The sequence below is a fragment of the Myotis yumanensis genome, unplaced genomic scaffold (genome assembly GCF_028538775.1).
Source record: "Myotis yumanensis isolate MYYU_CA2020_CCGP unplaced genomic scaffold, mMyoYum1.0.hap1 SCAF_3, whole genome shotgun sequence".
NCBI lineage: Eukaryota > Metazoa > Chordata > Mammalia > Chiroptera > Vespertilionidae > Myotis > Myotis yumanensis.
The window spans coordinates 37,568,112-37,582,087 of record NW_027223754.1 but is presented as its reverse complement, the minus strand read 5'-3'; the positions used below and the strand labels follow the sequence as shown (position 1 = coordinate 37,582,087).

At 39.0% G+C, this 13,976-nt stretch overlaps 1 protein-coding gene across 4 annotated transcripts in view; it reads left to right on the top strand.

The window, feature by feature from the left end:
* Nucleotides 1-13,976, top strand: part of TPP2 (tripeptidyl peptidase 2) — an 86,630-nt gene that overhangs the window by 25,733 nt on the left and 46,921 nt on the right. For all 4 annotated transcript variants that reach the window (XM_070408630.1, XM_070408632.1, XM_070408634.1 and 1 more), the window contains 4 exons: nt 4,004-4,167; nt 7,617-7,771; nt 8,641-8,717; nt 12,815-12,942. In XM_070408630.1, coding sequence (XP_070264731.1) covers nt 4,004-4,167; nt 7,617-7,771; nt 8,641-8,717; nt 12,815-12,942 — 524 coding nt within the window. The remainder of the gene's footprint in view (nt 1-4,003; nt 4,168-7,616; nt 7,772-8,640; nt 8,718-12,814; nt 12,943-13,976) is intronic.

Below are 13,976 nucleotides of genomic sequence, written 5' to 3'. Positions count from 1 at the left end.
CTCGGGCCATTTAGTGAGCAGCATGTGGCACACCCATGAGATTCTACTTGTTTGAAAGATTTTAGGAAATTCTGAAGCATGATCCAAGACAAGTCATTCTTATGGAAAATGCATTGGAAACAGCTGGGTGGGCCTGCTATTTGGGTGGAATGGAGTCTCAGGGAATAACCAGGGTGGGGTGAATGATGTTAGCCATGTTGATGGAGACTCAGACATGGTGCCTACCTGCCAGTTCAGGAGTGGGAGGGACTACAGGGGGCTCATCAAAGGAACAATGGCCTTTGCCAGCACTTTTGCCTGTGAGAAAACCATCACCCCTGCTCTTGCCCTGATGCCAGACAATTTACTTCCTTCCCCTATGTCCTTGGTGTCTTATGAGTTGCTTCTCTAGCGCTGAAGCTCAGAATGAGTGAGTCTGAGTAAGTTTGTGTACTGGCTCTTTAAAGGAACACCTAGGACTGTAGCCTCCCTTCATTTCATTTAGCAACAATCCCTGTGGAGCTTTATAGCCAGAAATTATGGGGAGTTCTCTTCCTGGCACTGGAACTCTGGCTGGGGGACTGGTGGAAGACTGGGACACCCCTCACCTCCCCATCCCTACTCCTCAGGGTATTCTCTGTAGCTAAGGTAGCCCTCCTGGTTTTTATCCACCATACATGGGTGTGGGACCAGCTCATTCTCATCTCCTTCCCCCCAACCAGTCTCCATGTGGCTTCTTTATATCTTTAGTTGTAGGACTATGTTCAGCTAGATTTCAGGCAGTTCTGAATGATAGTTCTATAGTTGAGTTGTAATTTTGCTGTGGTTGTGAGAGGATGCCAGTACCCCCATTTACCTACACTACCATCTTGACCGCCCTTGCTGTAAGAATGTTGTTAAAAGTGTTGATTCATCGGTTATTTCATCATTTGGCAAATATTTGAGTAGCTTCATTGAGTAGGTGGACTCTCTAGAAGCTACTCCATGGAGTCTAGACCCTGTGAAATCAAGTATTGGGGTCATCTGAACCCATCTAGGAATCATCAAGAAAGGTTTCATTGAAGGATTAGCAAAAGTTAGCTAAGCAAAGAGGGTAGAATAGGGGGGTGAGGGGGAAGATCCAGAGGACAACAAGGAGCTGGTAGAAATTTACAGTGCATTATAGGCTGCACAAAAGAAAGGGAGGGCTTAGAATGACTTCCAGGAGGGATCCTAACCATCTATTTTGGAACCAAAAGTGCTGCTCTGTCTTGCAAATACGGAGGATTTGATGGAATACATTTTACCTTTTAACCTCAGTCCTACCTCCGTTTGACATGCTACTTGTTTTCTCTTTTCCTAATTTTTCTCATAAGTGTTCAATCTTTTATATGTTGCTATATTGTATGTTTTTTTGAAATGTTGTAAATCATTTTGGCTACACATTGATTGAAGTCTATACATAAACACAAACTGACAGTTTTAGAGATCCTTCTTTCCAAATTGTTGTAGTTTGTTCATAGAATATACATGCCTTAGTGTTTATAGTAAACAAGTGGCCCAGTGCACGAATTCGTGCACATTGAAAGGAAATTAATTTGAAAAAATATTTTAATATTGCTATTTGCCCTTTCTCTATAATAGAAGTGTCAAACAAATTCACAATCGACAATGACAGATGGAAACACATGGGTGTGATGGGTGCCAGCGAGAGCTTTATCTATATAGCGCATGTGTGAGCCAACTTAGCCTTTTATATATAGAGAATAAACTTGCTTAATTAGACCTGCTTTCTGATTTAGATAAACTTTTTCCATCCCAGTGAAGCACCCCAACTTCTTTTTCAGGTAATTGTCAGCAACACAGCAGTAAATATCAACATGAATCAGATTATTATTGTAGATCACACAGGGAGAGACAAAGGGTAAAATATTTAACTGCAGCAGTGTTTGACTATATTCTGTGCAGTGAGAAAACCTGAAGTCATTTTCAACCTCCACCATTTCTTCTTTTTAGTCGGGTCAAGTTTCTGAACTTTCTAAATCTTTGTTTTCTCACTAATGAAAAGAAAATAGGATTCCACTGAGTCTCCTATCTACCTACTCCAGGATTTCTGTGAGGATCAAATGAGATGAGGCACGGGAAAACGCTTTACAGACATTTACTTAAAGTGTGAAATGCCCTGACCGGTTTGGCTCAATGGATAGAGCATCGGCCTGCAGACTGAAGGGTCCTGGGTTCAATTCCAGTCAAGGGCATGTACCTTGGTTGTGGGCACATCCCCAGTAGGGGATATGCAGGAGGCAGCTGATCGATGTTTCTCTCTCATTGATGTTTCTCTCTATTCCTCTCCCTTCTTCTCTGTAAAAAATCAATACAATATATTTAAAAAATAAAAAAATAAAAAAGTGTGAAATGTTTGTACCTGGCTATAAAGCAAGTCGGGTTCCTGGGCTGAAGAAACTGCAAGGAGGCGAGGTGTGCTAGGGAGAGGAAGCCGGGCATTTCCGGGTTGGGCTGAGCTGTGGGCCGAATTTTTGGCCATGGGGTCTCGGCAGCTTTGGCTGCGATTTGGTGGGATATTGCTCCAGGATGGTGGTGGGGCCTGTGTTCCACTTGGGGGAAGTCAAGTGTTGGTTTGTCGACACTAGATCCATGGTGCTGGCCAGTGCACATCATGGCAGCTCCTGCGTTGAGTGTCTGGCACCTGCTGATGGCACCAAGCAATCGGGACCGGCACCAGGCACCAGCAGCAGGGGCGGCTCTGGCGCTGGCTGCAGGTGCGAGCAGGGCTGTTGCCAGCAGTGGGTGCGAGAGGCGGCTGCCAGCCCCAATTGCCCCTCAGGAGCAGGGGGAGGTGGAGAAGCCCTGAGGGGTGATCGGGGCTGGTGCCAGGTGACGACAGCAAGTGTGCGTGGGACTGGCGCCGGCAGCAGGTGCAAGCACTGTGTGGGACCATGGCACATGGGAGCAAAGAATTTTCAGTAACCACCAAAGGCTCGCCCTGATGACAGCGACTGGAGCCCTGCATTGGTCTGGTGCCCATGCTCACCTGCTCCACCATCCCACCATGGCTATCGCCTGTCTTGTTCTGCGCTCTGCTGCCGACACCTGCCATGTTCCGCATGTACCCCCTGGTGGTCATCACACATCATAGCAACTGGTTGTCCAGTTGTTCCACTGTTTTGTCTATTTGCATATTAGGGTTTTATATATATAGATGAGAGACCTGGTGCACAAAAACTTGTGCAATGGGGCAGTGTCCCTCAGCCTGGCCTGCCCTGTCTCACAGTTTGGGAGCCGTCAGGATGTCCTACTAACAGCTTAGGCCCGCTTCCCTGGGAGCAGGCCTAAGCTGAAGTCTGGCCTTTCTCTGTGGGAGGCGACCGGGCTGATCATGGGAAGGTGCCTCCTCCATCACCCCACTGCTACTGCCACTGCCGGCCGCCGGCCCTCCTTGGCCCTTGTAGCCCCTGCGGCTTTGGAGGGACGTCCGGGAAGATGTCTGGTCTATCTGGTCTAATTAGCATATTACCCTTTTATTAGTATAGATATATGGCTTCTATACAATTAAAAAGTTAAACTGGGAAAGAGCAGATAGGACAACCATAAACTATGTAGAAAATGCTTTTTGTTAAATATGGTTGCCTAAGGCTATTACAACTGGGATTGTGGCTCAATAATAGTACTTGGTTTAAGGAGCTTGCATACGCAGTGGGTCCAGCAGCCAGTTCTAGAAGAAGCAGGAAGTAAGGCCTAGGCTATATGTGAAAATCATCCTAAAAATATTCTAAAGCTCTAGGCTAAGCTTTGTTCTAATTTCTTATGTGGGCTGTAAGGCTTCCTGCCTGGAATTTTGTGACACTACCTTACCTAATCTTTGCTGATGACTGTGAAACAGAGAAATTTAAACCAGGCAGTTACTGTGTTTGCTGTGGTTGAAACAGATAGGGTAGTAAGAATATACCTGAGAAGCAACATTATGTAGTTTTCTGGAAGATAAGACAATAGATTTCATTATCTATTCTATATTCTGAATTTACAGAGCCTGCATTGATTCGAATGAAGACGGGGACTTGAGTAAATCTACTGTATTGAGAAACTACAAAGAAGCCCAAGAATATAGTTCTTTTGGCACAGCTGAGATGCTGAATTACTCCGTTAATATATATGATGATGGAAACTTGCTCTCTATTGTGACCAGTGGAGGTATTCTGTTTCAGATATGCTAATTAGAGTTAAATTTACAAAGTGCAAGATGATAAATTTCTGTAGCCAGAAACAGCCTCATAGAGAATTTAGAGATTCCAACTGAAGAACTAGGTCTGGAATAATAGATGTAATTTGGTTCCTTGGCAAAGTGTTGTTCCTTAAAATCATAGTCATGTAGGATCCCTTCCAAGAATATAAACATGGTCCAACCACAAAAAAAAATCCATCAGCATAATTCATCTAAAGAACAGTAATTTCACTTCCAAATATTAATCTGAGAGAAATTCAAACTGTTTTTGAAATGACAACAAATGCTATAGTAAAGATCTTTTTACCTGATTGTACTGTCAGGTGAAACAATCTAAATACCCATCAACAAAAGAATAATTTTTTTAAAAAATAGTGTTATTCATACTGTGGAATATTATACAGCAATCAAAACAAATTTTTATATACCTATATCTCAAATATATAATACATTAATGATAAAACGTGTGTAAAATATGCCATATACTACACAGTGTTTATGGATATGTGTGTGTATATGGTAACAATATAGATGTAAGAAAATGCACACCAGCTTCTGGATAGTGGTTATTCCTGGTGAAGGAGCAAAGGGAATGAGGTCAGAACACTTTTTTTTTTTAATTTAAATTTCATTTTTTAGCTACAGTTTACATTTATTATTTTGCGTTAGTTTCAGGTACACAGTATAGGTTAGACAATCCTATACTTTCCAAAGTGTGAAAGACAACTCTTTATCACCCCCTTCAAATCAACTTAAGACATAGCTGAATAGCTAAAGCACAATATATACTGTGTGTGTGCGCACGCACAATTTGATAAGTTTTGAAAGATGCATACTCCCAGGAAACCATCACCACAATCAAGATAATGAACATTTCCATCACACCCACAGTTTGCTTGTCTTCTTGTATAATCCAGCCCTGTCTCCACCCGCAACCCCAGCTAGCCACAGAACTGCTTTCTGTCACTCTAGAGTAGTTTACATTTTCTAGAATTTTATGTAAGTGGATAAGAATATGTTTTGTTTTGTTTTTTTGGCCAGCCTTATTTCAGAGTAATGATTTGAAATTTATTTACATTATGATTATAAATAGCTTAGTCCTTATTTAGGAGTAGTATTTCATGATGTGCGTACATCATGGTTTGTTTATCCGTTCACCTTCTGGTGGACATTTGCATTGTTTCAACATTTGTGTACAAGTCTCTGTGTGGAAATATGTTTTTGTTTAACTTGAAATGATATCTAGGAGAACTGGTTAGTTGCAGTAGGCACATGTTTAACTTAAGAAACTCCCAGGCTGTTTTCTGCAGTGGCTGTACACTCTGCATTCCACCAGCAGAGCATGAGTGCTCCAGCAGCTCCACATTCTTGTCCCCACATAGTGTGGCCAGTAAACTTAATTTTAGCCATTCTAACTGATAGGTGGTGGTGGTGACAAAGTTTTTTGGGGGGATTGGTTGGGGAGATTACATTAAAATCCAACTTTCCTATTTTTTAGTTTTGTTTTGTTAATCCTCACCTGATGATATTTTTTCCATTGATTGATTTTTTGAGAGAGAGTGGAAGGGAGGGAGAAAGAGAGAAACATTAATATAAAAAAGACACATCTATTGGTTGCCTCTGTCATGCACTCCAACAGGGGCTGGGCATTGGACCTGCAACCCAGGTACATGCCCTTGACAGGGAATTAAACCCACGATCCTTCTGTGCACAGGTGGAGTGGACACTAACCATTGAGAACACTGACCAGGGCTCCAGCTTTTCTGTTTTTATTGGAAAAAAATAAGACAGGAAGAATTGGTAATGTTATATCCATATTCTTACAGAACAACAGTTGTCTATAGTAGAGGAGTCTCAGCATAGCAGCAGACCCAGTTGGAAGAGTCTTATTCTCTCATTTCTCCTGGAGCTCCAACTATTCCAGTGTCACTCAAACATTAAGGCCCAGTGCCAGTTGTAATTTATCATTATGTTTGTTTTACTGTTTATCTGACAGCAGTGTGACATTTCTCTCTACGCATGTCTTTTAAAAAACTTTTCAATTAAAAAAAGGCCCAATTTTTTTGTTTTTGTTTACTTCATTGGTATATGACATTTATAGAGAAAAGTATACAAATCACAAATCGTATATGTATTGAATTATCACAGGTGAATATGCTGTCTAACCACCACCCACGTCAAGAAATAAAAACATTGGCAAGGCTCCCATTATGTCTCTTCCTAACTACTAACACACCCTCCCTCCCAAAGTTAACTATTGTCCTTATTTCTATTAGCACATTAGATTGAACCATCTGGTATTGCTGTTTATGGATCAGAAATGATTAAATAGTGGTAATTGCACATGGTTCAATGTTATTATGGTGATATTTCCATTTATATAAGTGGATTATTCATTATATACCCTTTTGTGTGTGACTTAAATAAGCCTTATTTTTGTGTGCCTCATCCTATAGTGTATAGAACAGGGGTGGGCAAACTTTGACTCGAGGGCCACAATGGGTTCTTAAACTGGACCGGAGGGCCGGAACAAAAGCATGGATGGAGTGTTTGTGTAAACTAATATAAATTCAAAGTAAACATCATTACATAAAAGAGTACGGTCTTTTTTTTTTTAGTTTTATTCATTTCAAACGGGCCGGATCCGGCCCGCAGGCTGTAGTTTGCCCACGGCTGGTATAGAAGTTCATATTTATTGCTGTATAATATTTAATTCTGTAAATACAGCATTTATTCATTCAAGTTTTTTAATTTTATAAGCAATGCTGCCATGAACAATTTTGCATTTCTTTTTTACTGTGCACACATTTCTGTTGGGTACATAGCTAGAGGTGGAATTGCTAAGTCATAGGGTATGCCTGTGTGCAGCTTTCCAAAATGCTAGTCTACTCTTCCACTAGCATTGTGTGAATGCACATCCCCATCCATGGTTGCTGTTGTCAGTCAGCCTTACACTTGTAGCCATTCTGAAAGGTATGTGGCTTTGATTTGTATTTCTCAGATAGACTAATGAAGTTGAACATATTTTCATATATTTATGAGTCATTTGAATTCCTCTTTTGTGAAATGCTTTTTAAGTGTTTCACCCATTTTTCTTTCACATTCCTTCTTTTCCTTTGGATTTGAAGGTTACATTCTGGATATAAGTTTTTTGTCAATTATATATATTGCAAACACTTCCTCATCCTTGTGAATTGCATTTTTGCTCTCAATGAATAGGGTAGTAGAATAGTGTATGGAATTCAAAGAGTTTTCATTTTTTGTGAATTATTGATAAGAAAATTAGGGGAATATATTATTAAATATTAAGGTGAGGGTATATTCTTACTATTTTTATCATGATTAATATAAAAATTGAATGGTTAGAACTTTGAATCTATGAGAATATTTTGTCATGTTCCCCTCTTTTTGCCTCTAGGAGCTCATGGAACTCATGTAGCTAGTATAGCTGCTGGGCATTTTCCAGAAGAACCTGAACGGAATGGTGTGGCTCCTGGTGCCCAAATTCTTTCAATCAAGATTGGTGATACAAGACTGAGCACAATGGAAACAGGCACAGGCCTTATAAGAGCTGTGAGTTTTTGTGAGGTGTTGATTGAGAAGATTAATAATTGATGATCTGCGATATTTTTAGGTTTATAAAGTGCTTTGGGCTTACCAACAGTATTTTTTTCAGTTATTTTGTTAAAATTATTAGGATAAAGTTTCTTGGAAAATATACAAATATTATTTATATTATACTTTGCATTTCTACTAAATCTCCTCACAGGCTATTTTGAGGTACTTTAAAACAACCAAAAAGACCTCTTTACCATCTTACTCCATTAGCCTAAGAAGAATTTAACTAATACTCTACATTTTATTTTAATATGAATCTTATTTTAATTTAATTTTGGTAAGAACCATTCCATTTTCTCTTCCTCTCCCCTATTCCGATCTGCAAATGCTAGTTTTGTTTTGTGTGTGGGTTTTTGTTTGTTTTTGTAATTTTTAAAAATCCCTACCTAGGGACATGCTTTTATTGATTTGAGGGAGACAAGAGGGAGAGAGGGAGAGGGAAAGGGAGAGAGAGAGAAAACCATTGATGTGAGAGAGAAACATTGATTGGTTGCTTTCTTACAGATCCCGATTTGATATCAAACCCAAAACCTAGTATGTGCCCTGACCAGGAATTGAACCCACAAACTTTCGGTGTATGCGACTATGTACCAATTGAGCCTCACTGGCCAGGTCTCTAGTTTTGGTTTTTATAGATATTTACTATACGCTGTCTCCCCTACCTTTTTAAAAGTTTATTAACCATTTGCTTAGAAGTAACATATGTTTGGATTTAAGTTAGAATAGGATTGATTAAGAAACTGTGGGATTCTATGCCTTTATTTTACTGGCATGTCTGTTTCTGTACATTGCTTCCTAAATTAGATTATTCATCTTTTTAATAGATGATAGAAGTTATAAACCATAAGTGTGATCTTGTCAACTACAGCTATGGAGAAGCAACTCACTGGCCAAATTCTGGGTGAGTGTTCTTTGTCTCCTGTTACCTATAGATACTTAGCAGAATAAGAGTATGAAATGCTTTTCATAACTGGGTTGAAAATTATAATTGAAAAAAGCAGTAACTATGTTTTCTAGATCTGGCCCTCATTCCATGGTCGTATTCTTGATATCCTTATTTCCCCTACCCAGGGATATCCCACATCCCATCTGTCACTAGAATTCCTTATCCATAATCACCCTCAACTCTTCCAGGTGTAATTCCCTGACCAAACTCTATATTGTGGAAACCCTGGCATTCCCTTTAGTGATCCCATACCTGCACTGCCAGACTTTTCAGGAGAAACACACTGACAACCCACTTCAAGTTTAAGACCACAGATATGAGATTGATCATACAGCATTGTCTGATCACATTGCATTTACCCTTTCCCTCCTGTATGACCATTGTACACTTCTTAAAGACCTTCAGTGACCTTCCCTCTCTTTCCTGAGTAAAGTTCTCCCCTTTTCTTTTCCCAGAGAGAACAAAAGCACTCAACAGGGGACTTTGTGCCCTTCCTGTGACCTCCTCTAACCCCACCTTCTCTGCCTTCCCTGTTGTGTAATGAAAGAAGTGCCAGGATCAAGTCACTCAAGCCTCTGAGATCTGTATCTCATTTCCTCTCTCCTTTACTGCATTATTATACAGATATGCTCTAGAGTCGCCAGCCTTAAAAGAGACACAAAACCTCTTCATTTCATACTGCTTTCATTCACTTTTCCAGGAAAACTTAGTGTGTATGTTCACATTCTAAGTCTTTTCCCGACCCTTCCTCTCTGTGTCATCAGTATCTTCCTGCTGCCAAATCCAGTGGTTTAGTCTTGACCTCATGCTACCTTACCTGTTTTCTTCATAGTAGTAACTTTGAGATTACCTTACTTAGAGTATTATCTTACTGATCATTTTCTCCCTCCCACCACCAGGCCATTCATATATACCTATCATTCAGTGTCTGAGGTTCTTTAATAAAATACTGCCAAAGTCCAAATTTTACCAAGCCCAGACCTTGTAGTTTGCTGTTATCAAATAACTTACTGTTTCCAGAAAACTAGTACTACTAAGTTTCTATGACACATCCTTGTCCTTTTAACAAGCACCCTGTCATCCTCAGACATTTTATTTGTGAATGCAATCTTGTCCCTTCTTTTTGCTTCAGTATCTTATTTACCTATGTGTATTTCTTTCTCTCCTTTGATATTCATCCATTTAAAGTCATTTCCCCTGATACCCTTCTTTTGTACTTTGGAGTGTCCTTAGCCCTATACCTTTGTTATATTGACTCCATTTTCTTCATGGTCTAACAGTTAGACTCTAACTTCATCCCTTTTAATCAATACCAGTACATTTTTCTTGTTTGCTATCAAGCTCTAACCAGATTTCTTATATTTTAAATCATTCTCTTAAGTTCTACCTAGTGCTTTATTTCCCCTTCACTTTTGTCACTAATTACAAATATATCTAGGAATTCCCCAAGAGTTGTTTCTGAATATGTTACTTTAAGTGGAATGGGACTGAAAGCACCAGTTGCCCCACTACCCAGTCACAGCTAATCATTCAGTATCCTTTTGTAGTTTTCTCCATATGTATTCAATTGTGTATCTAGCATTTCTCCACATTTAACCTGGCCTCCTAACTGCTTCCCAACTCTAAAATCTAACTAGGGTGCATCACCTGGATTGGCTGTATCATGTTCCACCAATGGTGGCACCAAAAGTTACTTAACCACTCATTTGAACAATATTTTGCTATTATATATACTTTCGGAATAGAGGTTAAGCATTTATTGTTTAAGAATGTCCCGATCTCCATTTCACCTAAGAACAGGAACAGGACAGATGCCCTCTTTCACCACTCCTGTTTAACATAGTACTGGAAGTGCTAGCCACAGCGATGAGACAAGAAGAAGAAATAAAAGGCATCCAAATTGGAAAAGAAGTAAAACTTAATATTTGCAAATGACATGATATTATACATAGAAAACCCTAAAGACTCCATCAAAAAACTATTATACTTAATAACTGAATTTGGCAATGTAGCAGGATACAAAATTAATACCCAGAAATCTATGGCATTTTTATACAACAATAGTGAACTTGCAGAAAGAGAGATTTAAAAAACAATTCCATTTACCATTCCACCAAGAAAATTAAGATATCTAGGAATAAATTAAGGAGGTAAAAGACCTCTACTTGGAAAACTAGACGACATTGAAAAAAGACGTAGTGGAAGACATAAACAAATGGAATAATATACCGTGTTCATGGATTGGTAGAATCAACATCATTAAAATGTCCATACTACCCAAAGTAATCTATAGATTCAGTGCACTCCCCATTAAAATACCAACAGCATATTTCACAGATAAACTCTCCTAAAATTCATATGGAATAAAAAAACAGACCCCGAATAGCCACAGCAATCCTGAGAAAGAAGAACAAAGTAGGAGGGATATCAATACCAGATATCAAGCTATATTACAAAGTCACTGTCCTCAAAACTGCCTGGTACTGGCACAAGAATAGACATATAGACGAATGGAACAGAACATAGAACCCAGAAATAGACCCAAGCCATTATGCTCAATTAATATTTGACAAAGGAGACAAGAGCATACAATGGAATCAAGACAGTCTCTTCAGTAAATGGTGTTGGGAAAATTGGACAGATATATGCAAAAAAATGAAATTAGACCACCAATTTACACCATACACAAAACTAAACTCAAAATGAATGAAGGACTTAAATGTAAGATTGGAAACCATAAAATCGTAGTGGAATCCACAGGCAGCAAAATATCAGACATATGTCTTAGCAGTGTCCTTACTGATACTGTTCCTAGGGCATTGGAAACTAAGGAGAAAATAAATAAATGGGACTACATCAAAATAAAAAGCTTCTGCATAGCAAAAGAAACCATCAACAAAACAAGAAAGCCCACTGCATGGGAGAACATATTTGCAGTGTTATTTCCAGTAAGGGTTTAATCTCCAAAATTTACAGGGAACTCATACAACTTAACAAAAGGAAGGTAAACAATCCAATAAAAAAAATGAGCAATGGAACTAAATAGACACTTTTCGAAAGAGGATGTACATAAGGCCAAGAAACATATGAAAACATGCTCAAAGTAATCATCCGAGAAATGCAAATCAAAACGACAATGCAGTACCACCTCAAACCTGTCAGAATGGCTATCATTAACAAAGCAACAAACGGCAAGTGCTGGCGAGGATGTGGAGAAAAAGGAACCCTCATGCACTGCTGGTGGGAATGCAGACTGGTGCTGCCACTGTGGAGTTTCCTCATAAAATTAAAAATGGAACCCCCATTTGACCCAGTAATCCCACTTCTAGGAATATATCCCAAGAAATCAGAAATACAGTCAGAAAAGATATATGCACCCCTATTTTCATAGTAGCACAGTTTAGAATAGCTAAGCTTTGGAAACAGCCTAAGTGTCCATCAGCAGATGAGTGGATTAAAAAACAGTGGTACATCTACACAATGGAATACTATGTTGCTGTAAAAAAGAAGGAACTTCTACCACTTGCAACAGCATGGATGGAACTGGAGAGCATTATGCTGAGCGAAATAAGCCAGTTGGAGAAAGATAAATATCACATGAACTCACTTATTTGTGAAAAATAATGAACTACATAAACTGATGAACAAAAATAGATCCAGAGATAGAGAAGCATCAAGGGGTGGGGAGGGTAGAGATCAACCAAAGGACTTTTATGCATGCATATAAACATAACCAATGGACACAGACAGTAGGGGGGGTGAGGGAATATGTTGAGGGGCATGGCGGGGCAGTGGCTGGGGTGAGACCAATGGGGGAAAAAGGCGACATGTAATACTTGAATCAATAAAGAAAAAAATAATGTCCCAATCTGGGTGATTCTAATGCACATTTCCTTATATATAGATAGCCATTGTTTTAGTTCTGTTACTTGAATCCATATTTTAGTCTTTTTTTAATATATAAATCATATTTGCAGATATTTTCACATAATAATAGATTTTGAAAAGTGGGACAATTTTTTATGTTTAAAGGAATTCTCTCTCTCTTTCAGGAGAATTTGTGAAGTCATTAATGAAGCAGTGTGGAAGCATAATATAATTTATATTTCCAGTGCTGGAAACAATGGTCCATGCCTTTCTACAGTTGGTTGTCCTGGTGGAACTACATCAAGTGTAATAGGTGAGTTTCCTATTTTAGAAATGGACTTGTTTAAAAATCAGGAAACAAAAAACACCTCAGTTAATCTAATGTTAATTGGATCTCTTCTATGCAAGACACCATAAACCTTAAATACAACCTCGGAAAACTGAAATCTAGTTAGGGGTCTGCTGATCTGGAATTGACTCTGAAGTAAACTGGAGTAAGTGGTTGAATGGAGGTACAGATAAAGTGCTATGGGATTACAAAAGTGGCTACTTCTGATTTGAGAATTTAGGTAAGAATGGGGGATTAAGGATTTCCGTCAGTAGAAATGATCAAGGAAAGGGCTTTCCAGACTATGTGAACAATGTAAAGACACTTTCTTTACTTTTTTATTTTTTCAATATATTTTTATTGATTTCAGAGAGGACATGAGAAGGGGAGAGAAACATCAATAATGAGAGAAAATCATTGATTGTTTGCCTCGTACACTCCCCACACTAGGGATCGCGCCCACAGCCCAGGCATATGGCCTGACCGGGAATCGAACCATGACCTCCTGGTTCATAGGTTGACGCTCAACTACTAAGCCACGCTGGCAAAGCCACTTCCTTTACTGTTTGTTTATAGTGTACGACTACTTAGTTCATAGTATAGTTTTCTCCTTTCGTTTCTCTTAGAACATGCAGAAAGAACCAGATGTTGAGGAAGAAAGCTCTATTAATGAGAAGCACAGTTGCAACACATTTGTTCCATGAATGTGGCTTTTTTTCCATTCTTTGATCTTTAGATATGCTGCAGTGTTGTCTTTTTCATTGTACTCTAATGGAAAAAAATGCCTATCTACAAGAGCTATGGGAAATCAAAATTAGTTACAGTCATAGTATGAAAATAAGACAGCTTGCATTATAATAATAGCTGCTAACTCAGCAGTGGGCAAACTACGGCCCACGGGCCGGATCCGGCCCGTTTGAAATAAATAAAACTAAAAAAATAAAAAAGACCGTACCCTTTTATGTAATGATGTTTACTTTGAATTTATATTAGTTCACACAAACACTCCATCCATGCTT